This window comes from Barbus barbus (assembly GCF_936440315.1).
Source record: "Barbus barbus genome assembly, chromosome: 16".
Classification (NCBI taxonomy): domain Eukaryota; kingdom Metazoa; phylum Chordata; class Actinopteri; order Cypriniformes; family Cyprinidae; genus Barbus; species Barbus barbus.
This window is the reverse complement of record NC_136744.1, coordinates 21,484,075-21,507,115: the sequence shown is the minus strand read 5'-3', so window position 1 is coordinate 21,507,115 and position 23,041 is coordinate 21,484,075. Positions and strand designations below refer to the sequence as shown.

At 36.9% G+C, this 23,041-nt stretch overlaps 1 protein-coding gene across 2 annotated transcripts in view; it reads right to left on the bottom strand.

The window, feature by feature from the left end:
• The window catches only part of LOC306882082 (ADP-ribose glycohydrolase MACROD1-like), a 576,444-nt gene that overhangs the window by 188,499 nt on the left and 364,904 nt on the right, over window positions 1-23,041 (bottom strand). For both annotated transcript variants that reach the window (XM_079436537.1, XM_079436538.1), the window contains one exon: window positions 3,051-3,172. In XM_079436537.1, coding sequence (XP_079292663.1) covers window positions 3,051-3,172 — 122 coding nt within the window. The remainder of the gene's footprint in view (window positions 1-3,050; window positions 3,173-23,041) is intronic.

Genomic DNA, 23,041 nt, shown 5'->3' with positions numbered 1-23,041 from the left:
CCGTGCAACCTTAATCATGCCATTCCAACCTTGTAATGATGATGACGCCAGACCTCTCCATCCTCACGGTGAGATTAAAGCGGTTCGTCAAGTGCCAAAGTTAGCGATTTGTCCCACAAAGACCGTCTCATCATGGCTAATTGTGAGAGATCCTCTCATGGGCCTCTGCTGGTCTGGATGGAGGAGCTGATTGGTCTGTCTCGCGCACGGCCCCTCTGGTTGTGGCCACCATGGATTAAAGCAGATCCATAACTCATGCGCACCAGATGGTGGAGATAGGGTCAGCAGCTGGAACAGCGCACGATCAGACTCTACATCTTCCCGGTCCAAAGCTGCTGGTCTTTAGCCAGCTTCATTAAAGCCTGAGGTTGTCTGGTAATTTACGGAGCTGAGAAAAAATCTGAACATAGTTGCAATATGGAAAATATGAGCCTTATCCATTCCAGCTGTTTCAATGTCTGTAAGACATACAGTGTGCATGGTTCTTTAAAAGCTAAAGAGCAAACTAACGCCTTTGTTATGACTTACTAAGAATAAAAAAATCAATTTCCTTCCATGACTTCATGGGAAATGTTTTGCCTGTTAGTTGGCAATAATTGATCCTGACACTTAAATATACAAGAGAAAGCTAATCAAACTGAGTAATTGCACTCAAAATATAGCAATGCAACTAAAATTGTTCTGATCCAATGTTCTTCAGCAATAATTAAAGGGGTAATATAATGCTACATGCACTTTTACAAGTTGTTAGAACTGAAATGTGTGTTGGCAGTGTATGTACACAACCACCCTATAATGAAACAAATCCACCCCGTGTTTTTTTGTTTTGTTTTTGTTTTTAAATCTACTAAAATCTTTACCCCTTTCTCAAATCGAGCCATCTGTCTGTGTGACATCACACGGACGAAGGCCCTCCCACAATAGTTTGATTGACAGTAGCATTTTAGCACAGACTGCACTGGTATCTTACCTCAGACCCGCCCTGAGTGAGCTGTCATCAGCTGTTTCACCGACGGAGCAGATGTAGACAAGAATGACCCCTAAGCGATTGAGGTGTTTTGTTGTTGGATGTAATAATGAACATAGCAGTCGTCATTTACTCCGTCATCTGAGCAGCTGAAGAGGATTACGTTTGGTTCTGAAGGGAATGCGCCCTCGATCTACCTAAATGTGTCTATGTTCGCGCGAATCATTCATGATCCAGCTTCACCTCCAGAAAAGGTGAGTACAAGGTTTTTTAAATGAATCTTTGCAAATCGCCTTTCCTAATAATGTGCTAATTAGCAAGTTTAACGAATGCGGCAAAAGTAAACAATCCCTCAGAGAGCAGCTCGGAAGAGAGGGGCGGAGTCAGCAGAGCTAATTAACATTTAAAGGAGAATGACACAAAACCGCTTGAAAAATTTTAACCAAACTATGTTACAGACTTTTCATGAAGACCCTAAAGAATAATATCAACTTGTGGAAAATGGGCATTATATGACCCCTTTAAGATGTCACCAAAAAATGAACATCATGATGATAATTAACAGACTTTAATCAAAACACACTGTAGAGAGAACCATGACAAGAAAAAATAACACCGCAATACATTAACAATGCACTAAAAACGTTTGTGTCTAATTGTTTTAGGTATTCCTAAAAAAAAAATTATAATAATTACTTGTCCCTTTTAGACTTGCACTCTATTCATTTACTAACTGCTTGTTTTCTTAAAAAAAAAATACTAGCTTCTCTAATCTTTTTGTATTCTAACTATTTGTTTTCTTTTTATTTATTATACAATTAACGAAAGCAAAAAAGGCGTCTAACTAGCTTGCTCTATTCTTTTTCTATTGCATATCATTGCTCTTTTGTTCAATTTTGATTACTTCCGTTGTCCTCATTTGTAAGTCGCTTGTTATATATATATATATATATATATATATATATATATATATATATATATATATATATATATATATATATATATATATATATATATATATATATATATATATAACAACACACTAAAACATTTAAAACATGGACAACAGATATCTAAATGGATAACTAAAGCACAAAAAATATACAAAATTACTGTGGTACAATTGTGCGCTAAGGAATGTTTGAATATTTGGTTTAATTTAGCATTTTCTCAACAAAATGTTATTTTCAATTGCTGAGATTTTCGTTTCTCAGTTTTAGAGTAAAGTTGGCTAAATTAAAAATATTGATGAAACGGAAGTAGTGATAGATCTTTTTGTAATGTGCAATGGACTATTGATTAAGAAAAAGTATGACTGGGACTTGATGCTAAGCATCGGTTGATTATTGAACGGAAGCAGGTCAGCTGAATGTGAGCTTGAGGTAGATTTAGGTAGAAAGATTGGGTTTTACGCAGACTAAATTATTGACATTCTGTACGTCACCAGAGTATTCTACCATTTCATCAGAAGTTCAAGTTACGACACTGACACAAAAAAAGAGGCCAAAAGAATGTACAAATAAAATTGACACATGCTTGATGAATTATTCACAATAAGATCAGTAACATGCATTTATAAAACAGAAGCAATGAATATGAAATGATGAAATATTTAAGGACATTTAAGAAATATTTTCATCAAAAGACAAAGACTGTCTAAAACAAAACAAAGCATGTAAAAACTGCCCAAGTGTGAATTACGTTCAACATCTGGCTTTAGATCTGTCAGATTCATGTTAAAAAATGTGAGAATTAATGCTGCAACAACAACAAGAGCAACTGTTAGTCACTGAGGAGGGCACGACAGCACAACCACTAAAACCCTCGTGGAAACCAGCAGAAAATGTTGCCTGTTTGTATTTTTATCAAAAATGTTTCCTCAGGTCCTGCTGAAAGGCTGTGTTGCAACCATCCAACGACTGACAACAAATGCGCAAACAAGGGAGCATGTCTTACAGCAACATCACCTTCAAGATCGACTTCAAGATTTCAAATCACGGTCTTGAAGCATCAACCGAGTCACAGAGCTGCTTGTCTGAAGTGGACTGTTTGTAAAGTCTGTCTTAAAGGCTTTTATACTCACCACAGATCTCAAGTTATTGTCCTTCATCAGCTTGAGGGAGTATTTGTAGCATGATTCAAGGTCATCTCTTTGGGACTGGCCCACATTTCCTCTGGTGATTGGGCCGACAGTATGGATCACATCTGAAAGAAGAAAAAAGCAGAGTGGTTTATGTCTATACAATGTCAAAAACTTAAACCTCTGTGTGTATAATTCGTAATGTAAATACGTGCCACTGTAGATAACACAAATTTTCAATTAAAACTGTGACACTGCTTAACACCAGGACAAATCCCACATGACAAACAACAACAAAACAAAGCTTCCTGTCATATCTTCAAAGGCAAGTCATACAAGAGAATGACAAATAGAACTGTTTCAGAACTGCAGAGGATCATGGGAACGCACCCGCACATTCCCAATTCTACTGGGTACAAAACAGCTTATTTTTCTGCAACGTTATCACGCTACAAAAACAAGAGTCAACCAACAATGACAAGAACCAACAATGGAACAAAGGGGCTGCTTTGAACAAGCCAGAAACTGCCCAAAATCAAGTACATTTATTCAGTTAATGAAATGGAAGAGCAGATAGAAAATCAATTACTCCATCCTTTTATCCTATCTATTCATACATTCATATCTGCTCGTAGCCACCCTCCTGCTGCTTGTGCATAGTAATGTGTTGGTTGTCAGTCAGCGTGAGGCTGGTCTGAGGCGAGAAGGCTGAGGGAAGCGGGCTGGTTTAATTAAATCGTTGCAGTGATGACAGGGGAGTTAAGGAAGCTGTGCATGAGTCTGAGAGAGAAATAACGTAGCCTTTGCTGTCTGACTCCTCCAGGCCCTGGAAGGTGGGCGGCAGTGGGCAATTAATAACAATAAACAGGTCGCATTGCTAGGCCTGTTCACGTTGCCTCTGTGGCCCTCGCTTCTTTTACAAGTCAGCATTTTACAGCAGACAAGCAACAAGACAACTTCACAGAGAACTCTTTATTATTATTAGCTGTGCATTTGAGATGAAAAACAGGGAAATATAAATGGTTTTGGTTAGGTGCAACCACAAGTGATATTTTGTCAGCTGCTCTGTTTCTCTTCCTGCTGTGTCACACTGAGTAGCCCCGCCTATACTGAAATCCCATTGGTCCAAACTATGCTGCACATAACTGTATATGAAATACCAAGTGCGTTCTGATTGGTTGCTATTGTTCCACACTGTGCATTCTCACTTTCAGTGACTAGAGAATTTAACTCATGTCTGGTCAGCACACTACTTTAGCCCCAGCTCTCAGAATAGTACTGGAAGTACTGATAGTGATAGTGAAGTACTGATACTGATAGTTAGTGAATGCAACATATCAACATCTGTTATTGAAATAACAGATTATTTGCAGATGAAAGTCTTACAAGATGTATATCTGAGCATGTACAGTAACTATCTGCTGTCATAATTGCCAGATCTTCTTTTCTGAGCTTACAGACATAATGCAAATGGACAAGGATGAAAGAGCCTGAAATATCCTGTTAATTCAGAACTAATCTAAATATAAATGTGCTGGCACAATAACTCATTTCTAATAACAAATTAGAGAAAACAGAAATCGTCTGAGTACTGTACCTTTTAAATACATTTGCATCTAAGATAGATAGATAGATAGATAGATAGACAGACAGGACATACTGTATGATTTTCTCTCTATTGTTTATTATAACATCATGTTTTTTTGTACACAGCTCTGTCTTTTGTACACAGTTAACATAACCAAAGATCAGCTGTTAATGCTGTCGTGGTGAATGTGCAGAGACTGTCACATGTATAAATTGCCCTTTGCCGGCACACATCTGTTCAGCTAAAGTCTGTGTACAGAAAGGATCAGGAATGAGGAGCGTGTTTGCATTATTCAGGCAAAGATTTCTATCTTTAGTGGTTCGGCAAATGAGAGCTGGGAGTGTGAGGAGGGAGTCTGAGTGCTTTTCTCATTACATAATCCTGTTCTTTATGAATAAAAGCTCGGTCAATTATTGATGTGTTCTCACCAGTTGTCATTTCTATCCACCAATGACAAGCTGCCTTTCAGGGTGTACAGACAGACACATTTCAATAGCTTCTCTCACTCTCGCTCTTAAAATAGGACATTTCTAAGGAAGACATAATTAGATTAGATTAGATTAGATTAGATTCAACTTTATTGTCATTGCACATGTAAGGTACAGGGCAACGTAAGGGCAACAGGGCAACATAATGCAGACAGCGTTATGGAAGACACATAATGCTTATGCAAATTGTAATAGAAACTTCACTCTATTCACTAGGTCACCTTAAAGAACAAAATTCACAAACCTCACTTAATAGCCTATTAAAGATTAATAAAATATGCGCTTTTAATTTGACATCCCTTGCAATGCAGTATTTGCATCGGTGATTACCTACAGAAAATTTCAGTATGACATGAAGGTCGTTTGGGAACTCTCCCAAGAGAGAAAAAAATGAAGACATTTCATTTATTTTTCTTCACTCGGAACAGCGTACCATGTGTTGTTTTGAGGATTACAACACTTATATCAGATAATGACAATGAGACAAGACAATACTCACAGCGATGATCTCTAGGGTCATGGCTACATCAGCAGTGTTGCTTAAACAGCATGCTGTCCGGGGTGTGTGTGTTCTGGCCGTTAGTGTGGCCCCTTAATGAGGCTGTAACTATATGAAATATCATCTCTCCCCATACCAGCAGGACCCGGCTAGCATGATGGGACCATAATGTAGCCTGCGCCCAGTTGTTTTCTATGCATAATACATGAACCTCCGGACCACTAGAGCAACAACTCCTCAATTAGAGGATGGAGCACCAGAACAGACCATTTATAAATTCATGAAACTAAAGCTATGCTCGTACAACATGTGCATGATATCTACACATGTATATATAATCAAGAGGTCATTTTTTCTTTCCTTCAAAACAAGAAAGTGCATACTTGTTCTCTTGGAAGCCCATCAGGTAAAACAAAAATGAAGTGTACATAAGCAAAACATAAATTGCATAAATATGCTATTTATTTTTGATTATGTGCATTCCATTTTTGTTTTACAAAATGTGCTTCCAGGAGAACGTATATGTTGCATTTCTCTAAAAAAAAAAAGAAAAAGAAAAACGCAACATATACACAACATATGGCATGGTAGCAAGAGGGGGGGTCTGCATGATATTTGAGACATATAAATAACCAAAAAGCATTTTTTTATTGTGTTATATAAATAAAACAACAACAACAACAACACACACACACACACACACAAAAAGAGAAAACCCCATGCACAAAGTTATTTATCATTAACATTCATCTACTTGTGTGTAAAACAACACACAACTGAAACAACACTAAAAATGGCCCGAAAAATATTGGCTTGACTATGAGATTAGACAATGCTGAGATGAAAACAATCATTACTTTTACTTATGCATGAATAAGGGCATGTTGACAAAAGATTATCATTATTCTTGCTTGGCTAGCTTCAGAATGATAAATGCAAATGTGCACTAAGAAGACTCTTTTATGATGGCCTGTTTCTATTCTATGCATTCACCTGGCAAACAAACAGCACCCAGGGGAATATGTATGCTTGGTGGAGACATTAAAAACAACAACAACAACAATGATTGACAAGTGATGTTTCTCTTCATATCCCTGAAGGTTTTCACTCCTAATAATCTCAGCTCTCTCAGCTGAGAAGAGGATCACTGGTTCATATAACTTTAAGGTGGTGTATGTGAATACAAATGTAATTAGAGGAGCATGGGACAAATTAGATCCTTTCACACAAGTAAATGGAACAATCATGGTTGAAAAAGTGCTCTATTGTGCAAACCGTTGTCGAGTATTTGAAAAAGGGACCATCCAAATGAGCAAAAACGTGGACAGATCAACCTTTGAATTCACAGAAAGTGTGTTTATGTATGTGTTCAGGGTTACTGGTGGGTCATGGACAGTGCTTTAGTAAGGAAGTCCACCATGCCCTAGAGATAAACTGGCAATCATAACCCGTAGCTGTTGAGCTTCCCCGTCTGCCTTTTTTTCTCAAGCATTTCCATTTGACTTATCTACTGTAATTTCCCACTTGAGGCACTGAGGTGGTCGTATAATTCACCTCATAAAGATATTTAGCCAGCTAGACTGACCAGCACTCACCAGTGAGGATGAGGGGGAACGAGCCATTATTCTGAGCGATACCTGTGATTGTTTCTTTACGGTTCTGTTTGTGGGAAGTGTTTTCTCACTATGGTTGTGTTTCGAGTGTTGACCGCTGAATGAACCCCGTGAAGATACACGTTTAACAGTGATTCCAGTATCTCTGGCCATTAACAATTGCTATGTTTCCATGAACTGCAGTAACTGGTGTTCGGCTTAATTAATACAGTTTAATATTTATATAGTTCTATCAAAATTAGAGTGTTAACGCAGGTGATTAATTTTTCCAGTTTAATGGCATTAAAAATTGTTAACGCAGGGGCAGAGCTATGGTTGACCACCCCACTCACAACTGCTGCTACTGTGTCTTTCTTGACAAGAATTGCATTTATTTAGACGCAGAACATGTTTACGACCACATCAAACATGAAACTTTTCAGATGCGAACACAATTTCACCTCAGTGACAGGAGCTAATTAAACAAGCGCAGAAACGGTACAGGTGACGAGGCAGCTTCAGTAGAACAACAGTTAACTGCGGTCAAATGAGATGTTGTCAGGCCATATGTCGGTAAAAATTAATTTTCTGTGTGGTGTATGGTGTTTTTCATTTCATATTAAAGCGTGAATGAAACTATGAGTATGTGTGTCAGATCCACGTCATGTTCAGCAGCGGCAGCTCTTAAAGTAATAGCAGCCAAATAACCTAATAATCCAGCTGCTGTGATGTCTATTAATCAAAGAACAAAAGTGGAAATCAATAACTTTTGTAGCTTTAAGGATTCATCCATTTCATTTAGAATTTAATGTTTGATAACTTTATTCAATTTCTGTATATTTCCTACTTGCTGAAGGGCACAGGTAAATATGGCATTTATTATAATGAGTTTATGTGAAGATTGTATTAAGCTCACTTAAATTAGAAGTTATTTTTTAAAGTCTAATAAATGTTAAAATTTACAGCTCTCTTAAAATTGACAATTATAATGTTAGTATTATCAACACTGCAGACAGTCAATGACTAAATATTAGTCCTATTTCCTAGAGACATTAATAGTATTGGTATCAGTGATACTCGCCTTCAGTCTTAAAAAAAAAAAAAAGATGCCATTAAACAAATATTAAAAATACTGTCTTTGTGTTGTTTCTACATTAATTTGATTAAATGTGAAATTATTTAAATATAAAAGTATATTTAAAAACGTTAATGTTAGATGGGATTAATCGTGATGTGTATATATTACAATGATCAAAAGTAACAGTAAAGACATTTACAACACAATATTTCTGTTTTAAATAAATGCTGTTCCTTGTAACTTTCTTCTATTCATTAAAGAATCCCAATAATAGGAAGAAATTATGTTTGAGCATCAAATCAACGTATGATTTCTGAAGGATCATGTGACACTGAAAACTAGAGTAATGGTTCCTCAATATTCAGACTTTGCAAACGCAGGAAGAAAATATATAGTTTGTGTAATCCCTTGTCAAAATGTTCAATTTGAAAGAAAATGTAAAACAGTTCTTTTCTGGGGTGTTGAAGTATTGATTTTATACTGATTATCGAAGTTCATGTAACCATAACAATTCTTAATATTGTCTTGCACGTCTGCGGTCTACATGCTTACTATTCTATTCATGTGCCGGCCACAAATCGATGTGCACAGATAATGCAACTTGTAACGTGGAACCATGCATATTAATGTCGAATAATAAAGGTGCATGCAACTATTGTTCAGGCTTCCCTCTCCGCACATTAGCTGTAGCGTAAAATAAACTGCGTTGTTTGGATTGGACTAAAGCGTTCAAACATCCGCCATAGCTTAATCATGCAAATGAACACAGCTTCGCTTATAACATCTTTTGTGTAAAGGGGACATACCTCCTTTTTTCTCAGCTCTGTTATTATACGCTGTTCTTTAGACAGGCAGAATTTCATTTGCATAGATTTCAACACCCAAATAGCTGGTAATAAATAAATAATTGAGCGAAGAAAAACACAGACACATACAGAGCAACTCTGTCGTCTCAAGGTTGTCAAAGCTTGAAAGAAGTGAGAATGGAAAGGAGGGGAAAACGTCTCTCTCTGTACAGCCGTCAAGAATTCTTTTTACAGGAAGAGCAGATAAGACCATCGAAAAAAGGAGAGGCTCACTAGGTGTGGCGAGCAATCGCCCTCAGGAATGTGTCTGGCCTGCACCTCAACTCAATCAACAGGAATAATGCATACAATCACTTCACAACGAGTCTGTCAAGGGCACTTACATAAGAGAATGGGCCCAGGGAGGGCGGAAGGCATGGGCTCTGAATATGGATGCCTTTTTGCTCACTTTACTCGATCGACCTCTCAAGCATTTCTTCTCTTCAATGCCTCGTTCTAATCAAGCGAGCCGAGACTGTTTTACATGCGTCGGCCGCCTTGAGGACAGAGGTGCGGGCAGCAGGGACTTATCTTATTCCAACGGACACAAGCCGCCACCCATGGGCTACCGTCAACAGCCATTAATAATGAAAAGCAGGGTCTCCCGGTGCTACTCTCGGAGGGCCGACTTCCTCTCCTTTTCTTGCTGGAAACTCTGTGGGGAGGATGGAAACCTAAAAAGATATGGTTTCAACATGCTAGCATTGTGCTCGGTTTAACTCGAGGCATTATATATGGTTTTAACATGTATGTTAACAGCACCATCCTACTGAAACCTGAACCACATGTTTTGTTAATACTCACGATGATAATGCGAGCCATCCGGGCTTTTTGAAAACATCGTCTGAGATCGATTTAACATTCGCGTATTGGCTCCTTTGATGTGTGAATTTAGCCTAAATGAAAGCCAAAGCAAACCAAGAGGTTTTGGAAGAAAAAAGAAAGTGAGGTGGGTGAGAACTTCGGCAGGAGGGCCTCCCGTCCGTCGCTTTGATGGGCTGAGTTTTCTAAAGCTCTTTGGGGGCAGGACAGATCGCTCGTTCGGCACAGCCCCATTCCCACGCTTCCTCTTTTACCGCCGCAGCGTGCGACAGGTAAGGCAGCTGGCGCCGGGATTGATCATGAGGTACATCAAACGTCACCTTCAAACAGCCAGCTTGGGGGAGACTAGCACGGCTTCTGTTCTTACAGCCCCTCTGCAGCAAATGATGCTCCACCAAAGGGACGCATACACATCAAAGTAAAGAGACACCTTATTTAGATGTGCGAGCTGCTTTGGCAGAACTTGCACACTGTCTATGATTGCCATTTCTAGACTTTCCCACACAAATATTGTTCTCTGGAAAGAACACATTGTCAACAGGCAGATTAAAGGAATCATTCTCCTAGAAATGAACATTCTGTCATGAATTACTCTTCAAAATAATGTTATTTCTTCCAAAAAACACACAACAATAACAGTACATAGTAACCACCGGCTACAAAGTTTTTGCCACATTTGTTCTTTTACGGCTTCTGTATTAGAGTCTTCTGAACCCAAACGATAGTTGTGTGTGATGAAATTGATAGAAATCTGACATTATTCACTATGGCTGAGGCTGGATGTCAACAGCATCATGCCAAACATCATGACGTTAAGAAAGCACCAAAGGTGCTATATTTGATTTGAGAGCTGTTAATAGTGACTTGAATTTCAGATAAAGATTTCATATGACTTCAGAAGAGCCAGAATATACAGTACCATTCAAAGGTTTGAGGTCAGTCATTTGTATTTCTTTTTTTTTACCTTTTCTTTATTTTATTTTTAATTTTTTTAGGAAATTAACACTTCTTTACCAAGGACACATTACATTGATCAAAAGAAACAGGTAAATGCTGTTCTTTCAAAATGTATATTCAAAAAAGAATCCTGAAAAAAAATATATCATGGTTTCCACAAAAATATTAAGCAGCAACTGTTTTCAACATTAATAATAAGAAATCAGTATATTAGAATTATTTCTGATGGATCATGTAACACCGAAGAAAGTTTTTGTCACAGGAATAAATTTCATTACATTATATTTCATTATAAAATTTCATATTTCATTATATTTTCATCATAATAAAATAGAAAACAGTTATTTAAAATTGCAATAATATTACTGAATACATATTAGTGTTTTTACTTGTTATTAAAAAATCAAAACAAAAAAGTAGCCTTGGTAGGCATAAAAAACTATTCAAAAAAGAAAAAGAAAAAATCTTACCAACTTCAAACTTCCGAAATTGAATGAACTGTTATTTTCTTTTTGACTTTGACAGCATGCGGTCACTATGAACTGAACTGAAAAAAATCTTTGTGAAGGTTAAAAAAAATAAATGAATAAATAAAGATGTAAAAAAAAGTCCTTTTTGTATTCTGTGGAAGAACAAAATACAGAATTGGGAGAACTATTCCTTTAAAGAAAGGCTGAAAGATCAGATTTGTCTAAATTCTGTAATAAAACATTTAAACTCCTAGTCCTATATCATACAACATAACTTTTTAGATATTCTGAACTCCTTGCCGTTAGATGGGCATGGTAAATAATTAAGCTCACTTCTTGTTTTGATGACCTCCATGTCTCTTTTTTAATGACAATTGTGGTTAGGGACTGTGTTGACTCTGGGCCCTGGGTCCCCTGATGAACTAGAGCACACTTCTGAGAGAATGAGAGTCAAGACTAATTAAAATATCCCAACAGCAGATTAAAGAATGACAGGGCAGAAATGCACTTCCACTGAATCCACAACCCAGACTCCACCTGCAACCTTGTGCTTGGGAGCAGACAGATAAAAGCTCAGAAGAAGCACAGCATCTTGTGGCAGGTGACAGTGATGCAGCAATGAGAAACAACAAACGCAGTGAAAAACACAAAGGATTTTGTGGACCCAACAATACTTTGGTACGTTAACACAACTTCTTACATTTTACACTATCATTACTTTTAAGGGGGCACCTGCTCATTCATCGTGGTGCATTTAAAGCTTAGTTCATTTAGGAGAGAAATGAGGCTCAGATGATGGATTGGAAAGGTAAAATTAGATCTATTAGAATTCAGAGGAACCGGCAGACAATAATCAAAGTACTTTCATTCGACTTGGTGCAATTATCTTTGCACTTAAGAATCAACTAAGCACGTAATGACTTTCGATACAAGTTGTGAGGTGAAGTCAGCCGTAACGACACATAATGGGTTAACAGAGACACTGCTAACTTGCTGACTGGATTGTTGGCGTAATAATGGAGAAAAGCGCACACACACTTTGATAAAATTTGACTTTGTATCTCTGTTCAAGCATTTCAGGAATCACAAAGAGAATTCTACAGCGGAAAAACCTATTCACCGTGTGTTCACGTCTACAAAAGGCTTTTCTCACAGCATGAAACCATGTCAATCAAAAACATTTTCAATACACAAATATCAACGAATATCAAGGAAAGAGTTTTATTTTACTATTTACAAGGTATCTGCAGAATTCTTAAAAATCTATTTAAGGCAATTTGAAAAAAAAATTCTTATATATATATATATATATATATATATATATATATATATATATTTATTTTATATATTAACGCATTTAAAACTGTCTAAGGCCTTAAAAACTCTTCAGTTTAGTTGCATCAAATTTAAGGACCCGTGGGAGCAATGTTTTTTTTCTTGCTGAGCAAAACTTTTCTCTATTGGGTGGACATTTCGGGCATCTGAGCAAAAGCATTCTTTATACCAGACCTGTACAGCATGCACACAAAAAAGTGTGTAACGTTTAACTTTAATGTGCTATTTATATTTGATTTGACCCTTGATGTAACTAAATGATGTACATTTTAGGTTACCTGAGAAAACATTTTTACTGTACAATACACTGCAGTTCAAAAGTTTGGATCAATAGTTTCTTATGCTCATCAAGGCTGTATCTATTTAATAAAAAATACTGAATATTATTTCACAAAATAATATTGTGAAATATTATTGCAATTTAAAATAAATGTTTTCTATTTTAATATACTTTAAAATGTAATTAATTCCTGTGAAGCAAATCAGTATTTTCAGAGTCACATGATCCTTTAGAAATCATTCTAATACGCTGATTTTTAATCAATGTTGGAAACAGTTGTTCTGCTTTATTTATTTTTTTATACTGTATTTTTTTTTTAAATAAAAAGTTAAAAAGAACAGTGTTTAGTCAAAATAGAGACTTTGTGTTACAATATAAACTATTCAAAGATACTTTAAAAAAAGTTTAAAGAAAGTTTCAATAAACTTTATTCAGCAAGGATGTGTTAAATGCATAAAATTGATAGTAAAGACTTCTATTGTTAGAAAATATTTATATTTTGAATAAATGCTGTTCTTTTAAACTTTTTATTAATCAAAGAATCAAAGAAAAAAGTAACAGGTTCCAAAAAAATATTAAGCAGCACAACAGTTTCAACACTGATAATAAATCAGCATATTAGAATGATTTCTGAAGGATCATGTGACACTGAAGACTGGAGTAATGATGCTGAAAATTCAGCTTTGATCACAGGAATAAATACTATTTTAAAGTATAGGTATTAAAATAGGAAACCAATATTAGAAATTGCAATAATATTTCACTATATGACTGTTTTTTCTGTATTTTTTTAAATGAATACAGCCTTGATGAGCAAGAGACTCAAAGTCAAAGACTCAAAAACAAGGTCAATTATTTATCAGGTTTATAATATAGCTCTAACATAATATATTATCAAAACAAACTATTTAAACTGATAGAATAGAATAGAATAGAATAGAATAGAATAGAATAGAATAGAATAGAATAGAATACAAACTGAAGCAAAACTTAATCTGAGATCAGTAAGTTAAATATAAAAAAACGTGAACATATGAATTCTTCTGTCTAAACATCGTTATGAAGTACAATTTATGTTTGTACAATACTCTTGTGTGTGACTGTACATGTTTCAGAGTTTTGTTACCGTTCTTTGCCCATCCTCCGCTATTTCCAGCACTTAGTCAAGCCACTCTTCTTTAATACATGAGGACGTTTTATTTCACATGTCATTGTGTTTGCGTTGTCTCTCGTGTTGAGCGTACCGCAACCATTTAAGTATTCAGTTTCTACAGCGACTCGCATCGTTCTGAAACCTGTAAACCGCATTCACTAGTTCTAACTCTGTCGTGACATCAGCTCTACAGCTGTTTGCCCGAGCATTGCTTCAATCAAATGGCTTTCCAACTCATTTTTGTGTGCGCGAGGAACATTATTTCTTCTGCGCGGCAGCGGTGGAAGAAGAGCGTGGTCGCGCGCGCTCAGCTTAGAGGGAACATTGCGTGGGAGCCCTGTATTTAAGGTAGCCCGTCGGGCAGGACAGTGATGCATGAAAACACAATAGCCCCGGGACGTCGGGCTAGCGATTTTGCGAGCCCTGCATTGAATCCATCCTCTGCACTTCAATAACTGTCTGGTTCAGCTCAGCTACCAAATCTGACCTCAGAAGACTACAGAGGGTAGTCCGGACTGCTGAGCGAATCATTGGTACAACCCTCTCCACTCTCCAAAAACTGTACTTATCCAGAGTGAGCAAAAGGGCTGGCAAAATCACTCTGAGCACATCCAGCACACTCAAAATAACTCAAAATCACATCCAGCACACTCCCTCTTTGAACTGTTACCATCTGGTCGACGCTACAGAGCTCTGAGCACCAGAACAACCAGACACAGAAACAGTTTCTTCCGTCAGGCAATCCATCTCATGAATATGAGACAATAAACGTGGAAGACACAACTATAATACACTATGCATTCACCACACTCACTTATTTTATTTTTATTTCTCATTTCTAATTTGCACATACTTGACCTGTACATACATAGTTGTCTATATTATATATTGTGTTTTTGCTGCTTTGTACATTGCACATTTGAATATTTGTATATTATTCTTTCATTATCTGTATCCTGTCCTGTTGCTGTCTCTCTGTTGCACTGTGGAGCTTCTGTCACTACAACAAATTCCTTGTATGTGTAAACATACTTGGCCAATAAAGCACATTCTGATTCTGATTCTGATCTGAGCAACAAATAAAAAAGGACAGTATATGTACTGTAGCATTTACCAGTGCCATTGCAGAAATGAACAAATGGGTAGTATTCAAAATGGTCATGTGATCTCAACATGGCTGAATACTCCTTATTTTGAAGTCGTGGCCTAATGGTTAGAGAGTTGGACTCGTAATCAAAAGGTTGCGGGTTCGAGTCTCGGGCCAGCAGGGATTGTAGGTGGGGGGAGTGAATGTCCAGCGCTCTCTCTCCACCCTCAATACCACGACTGAGGTGCCCTTGAGCAAGGCACCGAACCCCCAACTGCTCCCCGGGCGCTGCAGCATAAATGGCTGCCCACTGCTCCGGGTGTGTGTTCACTGCTGTGTGTGTGTGTTCACTGCTGTGTGTGTGCACGTTGGATGGGATAAATGCAGAGCACGAATTCCGAGTATGGGTCACCATACTTGGCCGTATGTCACTTCACTTTCACTTATTTTAAATAAAAAAATGTAATAAAAAAATGCATTTTTATCAGTTATTTTGGCTGTTAAATCTATTACATCTGATCTCAGTTCTTTGGGACTGCACATATTTTGGCCATGACATTAGACAGTTGATCTCTTAAAGGAAGATGAGAAGCTTAGTTTTTCCTAAATAGCTGGGCTTTAATGGCAGATTTCTTCAGCAGAATGGATTAGGTATGACAGCTCATGTAAGGCTTTCCATGTTAAACCATGGAATGGTTGACCTGAATCTAGGGAGAGGTTAAATGTTGCCATGTGTTGTACGAGCATACTGCCAGTGCCAACCATACGCTCAGTATCCTCTAAAACAGACACTGCATTTCCTTTTACTTAACATCTTGACTGTGAAGCAGAAGCCAATGAATCTGCAAGATCGACTTTTAATAATGCCAATGTCATGCCTAAATCCTGATATACATACATGCACAAAAGGTATGGTTAGACCATTTTACTGCTGTTTCATGCAGGAACAGAATTTGATTCCCAGAATTCCACAGATCTGTAACAGCCATTTATTTCTTTAATATCTTTCAAAACAAATCACTTACCACAACGCAAATGTGGTTGTTTATATAAGCTGCAGCCAGATTGCAATTAGCACCTTCAAAAACAAACAACCCCACAGAGAATTAAGGGTATTTTAAAAATCTGAGTTGCAAAATGATTCAGAACAAACGCTCCGTGCAAAGACATGTGCACAGAGCAACATGGCAGTCGTACAAACACAGATAAGTGTATTGATTCGACGCAGAATGGAAGATGGGTGTGTAAAATGGTGTGAAACATGAAATAATGCCATGCGTGAGCAGATGTGACAGCTAGTCCCATCTTTCACACTTAAAATAGACAGCCGGCTCAACACTGACGAGACGAGTGTTCTTATTGATTGCCAGTCAATCATCATAATATGAAAAATACACATCTGACACGTGACATTCATAAATCTACTAATTTGAGTGGTTGATGCTGGTTAAGAAATATATGTAATATAATACAATACATCATATTGTTACATATATAATGTTATTTAATAATATATATATATATATATATATATATATATATGTGTGTGTGTGTGTGTGTGTGTGTGTGTGTGCAAGTTTTTTTTTCCAAAATGATATTATAACACCAGAATTTTCAGTTACAGTCTAGTTTAAAACAAGCCGGTGGGCAGATGTCGTCAGTGGTGTGCACAGGACCAGTGGGTTGTCCTTATAATTCGTTTCATGGATGAGTGGTAATAGAATTCAGAGTAATCAGCCATGGGGTCCGACTTCTCTACCTACCCCTATCAGGCAGGCTGGTTTCACACAGCTGTGAGTGAATAAAGCTAACAGGAGGGAGTACGGAGCCCTGTGGGGCTCAAGCGGTTAAAAAAAGCCCCGCTTCTGCCCTGCCCACAGGTACCACTGTACCCACTCTCTGGAAAGACAGTCTCTCTCCGCCGTTCTGCACTTAGCTGCCACTTGCGTGTTTATCATCAAAGATTACAAAATGAAAACGAACACACCCACTCAGGTCCAACCTGATCAAACCCTTGTTATCATGGTGACAGAGTTCTGTCGCGGTTCCCTTGCTGATTGAGGCTAGAATTTGTGAAGTAAATGGTAATTACTCTAATATGGACACAGTTGTTAATGCATTTATGCTTCTTTCAAAAGGGATTAGGGTTTTCCTTAATGATAATTCATGGACCTGGATTAGAAGCGAGAACAAAGGTGTGGTGGATTTTCAAAAGAGCTTTTCAAAGGAAAATCTATTATGTTTATGACCATATAGCATCATGCCAATTTGACTAAATTTAATCAGAAGACATGCTGTTTAGAGCTTTATCAGTAGTTACAATACTGTCACTACTACTGCAAGCAGCAGGGGAAAATACAAGTACTAAACTCTCATTCTATGAGCATGAGTTCACAATCAAGTATACATAGGCTACTATGCTTGAACAGAGACATGCTTTCTTCTGTGGACACAACATAAGATGTTTAGCACAATGCTCAAGCTGCTCTTTTCCACACATGAAAAAGAAAAGTGACCAGAAACAGCAATGGTCAACATTCACTTTCACTCTACAGACTTAATTAATCCAATTGAATCGCCCCTAAACATCACAAAAAGCTTGTCACATAACACTTTTCAGTCCTGTCCTTTTTAAAATGAACGTTGTTGCCCTTAAAAAGCTAAAATGCAGACTGCAATGTGCTAAAATATCTATTATAAACCTTTTAAATGCATTAGTCTGCAATATTACTTATTCATTAACCTCCTATATTTGCTTTCAGTCAGTTTTATGTTACTGCTGTTTAGCTGATATATTTAATCTCGTAGTTGTTTGTTATGCTGACTGGCTGGTGTCTGGTTACATTAATATCTCTTATATTAATGTTTGGTGCCTTGTGTTCCGCAATGTCAAGTTCACTCTATTTAACCACTAACAACATCGCCTGTGTCTGTCTCTCTCGTTAACTTCCTTCCCATATCTCCTCTGAATATCAAAATCAATACTGTCCAGAGAAAGAAGTGGTGAACGAGAGAAAGCGATAGAGAGAGAGCGAGGAGGGAAGATCAAGGCCACTAATACAATAGCAACTTCTCTCACTACTCCAGACTGTCTGTGCATATTCACATCATAACACTTCACTGAGGTCCCCAACCACTTCACATACAAGCCAGATAGTTTGCCTTCCAGCAATGTCATTGTAGTCCCAGTGATATTTGACAAGAATACCATACTGCACAACATTCGTTCTTGAGGGGACAGCGAATTCAATTCCATATCGTCTTTTGGTGTTACTCGGTATCTAGCAGTTCAGCAGGTCAGGAAACAGAAATGCCACATGTAATAAAAGCAACAAGAATCACGTCATTGCAACATCTTTTCAGTTCTCTACAAATAGTGTCTGTGCAATCAAGTCAACAATTTTGCCAAAAATTAAGAGTCCCCAACAGTAGTGCAAGGTTGCACCGCTGACCTGCTTCCATGAGTCACTGTACTGGACAAAAGTGAAGTGGAACACACATTTCAAAAATCAGGTCAGACATGCTTATCCCAAAAATATTTCCCAAGCCACCTGTCAATTAGTGGCGGGATGAAACGCGTTGATGTAAGTGTTGAGTAATTGCGGGACGTGACTGCCAAAACGCTAATCTGCATGGACGAATAAAGAACTTTTCCCAGTCCCGTTGAGACGCAACAGGATTATCATAAATAAACAGGCAGAGACGAGGGCAGTCTGCGTTTGAGATTAGTACAGGAAGAGGACTCTGCTACAACAAGCTGTTCTGGAAAAAGCACTCCCAACGGACCACGAGCCTAATGAGGGAACACAAAGATGCGAGTCTATGCCTTTAAGCCCACCATACCATTTGAAAGACAGGACAAGACTCTTGTACAAAGAAAAAAAAAAAAAAAAGTTACATTTATTATTTCGACACCAGACTGGACTCTGGACTTGTCAAAGTATTTACATTACCCGTCAAAGTGTAGAATAATTTTTATATTTTGTAATGTTTTTTGTAACTGCAAAATATAATCACAGTTTAAAAGAACTGTTTTCTATTTTAATATCTTTTGAAATTAAATTTATTCCTGTGATGGCAAAGACTTGAACTTTCAGCATAATTTCTCTGGTCTTTAGTGTAATCCTTCAGAAATCATTCTAATATACTGACCTGGTGTTCAAGAATCTTCTCATTATGAATGTTGAAAATGTTTGTGCCGCAATATTTGTGAAAAAAACCATGACACATTTTTTTTTCAGGATTTGTTGATGAATAGAAAGTTCAGAAAAAAAGGTAAATTTGAAATATAAATATTTTGTAATGCTGTATTATAAATGTCATTACTGTCACTTTTGATAAATTTAATGTGTCCTAGATCTACCTATCTATCTATCTATCTATCTATCTATCTATCTATCTATCTATCTATCTATCTATCTATCTATCTATCTATCTATCTCTTTTGAATGGTAGAGTATCACAGTTTTCACAACAGTTTAACACACAAATTATATATTAAAATACATTAAAATATAAAAGAGTTAATTTAAACTGTAATAGTATTTCACAACAGTATTGTTTTTACTGTATTTTGGGTTAAATAAATGCAGCCTTGGTGAGTATAAGAGACTTCTTTCAAAAACATTAAAAATCATATATATTTCCTCAATTTTGAGCAGTAGCACACATATTTACACATTAATGGATGTGTCAACCAAATTAATTAAGTTCATGCCAATCAATCTTATAAACAAAAACATGTTCTGCAAATTGTTTTTGGTAATGCTTTCCTGTGCAAAACTCTCCAGCGCAATTAGGGTGTTGTGGGTGGTTGCCAGGGTATTGCTATGCAGTTGCTAAGGTGTTCTAAACTGTTTCTAAGGCTTTGCAGAGAGGTTGAAATAAATAAATAAAAAAGCCCACCTCCAAGGTTTCAATAATATTCTATGATAAGCACACGGTCCTGCAGCAGCTGTTGGAGTGGCACTGATCAGACTGTCCACAGGGAGACACTGCCTGCACAGAAACACCCCCAGCACTCCACAGCACATCAAATATTTATCATTACTAAACACTGACTGCTCCTCCAACAACCCTCACTCTAAAACAACTACTCAACACTAACATTAGTGAGCTGATAAATAACCTGCTGAACCTGGATTAAATACTTTACTACAGCCACAAACACTGTGTTTTTTTGCTCTCTGAGAATATATCATCTTTCTTTAAGTGCAGTGCATCCTGGGGGATATGACTTTGATAACTCTTTGATAGAACATTATTCAATAGCCCAGTCTAAATGTAGAAAAGTGGTAATTGTTTAATTAACAAATTAAATGAATTGTGAAGTTGCCTTTTAATTTTCACAGCCTTGGATTTAATGTGGTGGAGTCTGACACTGAGTGGAGCGGATCCTGTTTTAACAGGAAGCTGCTGTATAAATGTCAGAGAGCGTGAAACTGTCACCCTGCTAATGGTTTAATTCTTAGTTTTTTCACATCCCTGTAGCCTTAACAAACAAGAGCTTAATAATGCAAATGACGTCAATATTTCAGTTAGGATGAATGCCGTCATTTGTGCAATGATCGATTATTAACATGCCTTATGATACCTTGATAAAATGAGTCGCCTGCATTAATGGTGGACTGTAGCCATAATCAGGAGGATAAAAGAGAAGATTAATTTAACCGTCTACTGAGCAAATCAAGAAAAGAATCCACCTAAAGAAACATGATACCGTCTGAGAAAGTTCAGCATTCCTCACACACAACCGCCATTGTTTCACCAAACCCTTTAATCAAAGAAAATGATCAACCATTTAAATAATGAAAGGGAGGGATAGCAAGTGACTGACTGGCTAGGTTAATGTCCAACTTAAGAGTTATTTACCTAAAATAAATTTAACAACGAATAATATAAATATGAATTAATGTAATAAGTTAATAAAATTATTTATTCTTTTAATAATGATACAAACTGAAACTAAACCATGACAAAAACATGTTTTCGCTTCGTTCCCTTCAGTTGGTGGTCCACGCCTGAACTGAAGAGTGCAGAAAAACATTGTGAATCTTAGAAATAGGTGACCCGAACCTTGAATAAAAATGTGCACGCTTACATGCTTATTCCATTATCCTGCTCACCGGCAACAAGCTGAGCATGAACTGTGACAGCTCTGGACACAACATACTGCAAAACATTCCACAAAAGCTATAATCACTGGGTTAATTTATATTTATAAAATTTGTAGATTGATAGTCATCAGATGAAGGAAGCAAACAAGCAGACATTTTAATAAGCATATTGAGTACCAAAAAAACACTTCTGCAACATTAGTGGCACCAACTAGGACTGGCAGATTTACCTAAGAACCTCAATACCTTCCAGCCTTTTGACAATATTAAACATTTTATTGATAGCTATGCATTTGTTCTAAATTGACTGTAATGTGTGATTTTTTTTAATCAGAGGAACAGCCTTCAAGAAATTTTAATTAAGATTTAAAAATGTATTACATACATTTTGTAATGAAAGAACTAAAATCTAATTAAAATAAAGCATGTCAAGACATGACATGTCTTCCATTGTCACTAAATAAACAAGAATTATAATTTCATTATTTTCATTTATATGAACAAACTATGCTTTTTTTCTCTGAAGGACATGGTGTGCATTTGTGCTTTTTATTATGAACCAAAATAACAATAAATTATAAACAGCCATGTTTGCCTACATACATTTTTAAAGGAGTGTTGGCACAAACAAAATGAGGACAGATTCTTAAAAAAGTTAAACTTAGCAGCTCTAACAGCTTTTTTTCTATTAGTTGTGTAATTGAAACTCACCAGAAAACATTGTGAATAAACCATAGATCACTCAACTCTGTTCCAGAAACTTCCATGCAATTGTATTATTTTTCTTGACTTGTTTTCTCTTTATCCCCGTTTTACAGTTCCAATGGGCTTCTGCATGTTTAAAAAGATCATTACTTTTGACTGGTAAAACCAGTGAAATCAAGTGATCTGTCTCCATTTGTTCACTCGCGCTTCTTTCAGAAAACAGTGTCTTTCTCTGACATCAGCCATATACAGTATATTTTTTAACTTCCAATCTTATGTTTTGCTTTTGGTTCCCTGCTCGGTGTGTCTGCTAAAGCTGCTAAAGCTCACCGCACTGTAAATGATCATGCTGCGATGCCACGGCCACTTCTGATCATGCACGAAATCTGCTCTGGTCCACGGCTCTCTGAGAATGAGAGATTGAAGTTAACAACACTGATGGGATTTTGCACAGTGATATGTTAATATTCTTTTCTGTTGTGTATTCAGCTTAACTTATGGGTTTTGGGAGTGTGGTGTTCAGAAAAATCTGTCTTTCAGTTTATTATGGTGTTACTGAGGCTTTACCAACCTATTTATATTTCCTAGTGGTATTGGTATGGTAGTTTTTATTCACTTAACATTGTAAAATGTTAATAAAACATAAATATTCAGAGTATATAAAGCAAGTTTGTCATTCAGTAAACATGGTTCCTCGTTTGTGTAAGAAACGCAGCTGTGGAAGGCTGATGAGACAGAAGAGGCTCTTTTCACTCAATAAATTAGCAGCCATTTCAATTAAGATGCTCTAAATGCTGAATTGACGGAGGAAGATGCGGCTGGTCCAAAGATTAATGCGAGCCGTTACTCAACAAAACGTGCCACACGCCTGAAACATTTAGCTAACGCCAAATCACTTTCTGGCTGAAAACTGAGAACCTTACAGTAAATCTTCTCAATATAGTCTTAAGAAAATTATATCATCAACAGCTTTGAATAG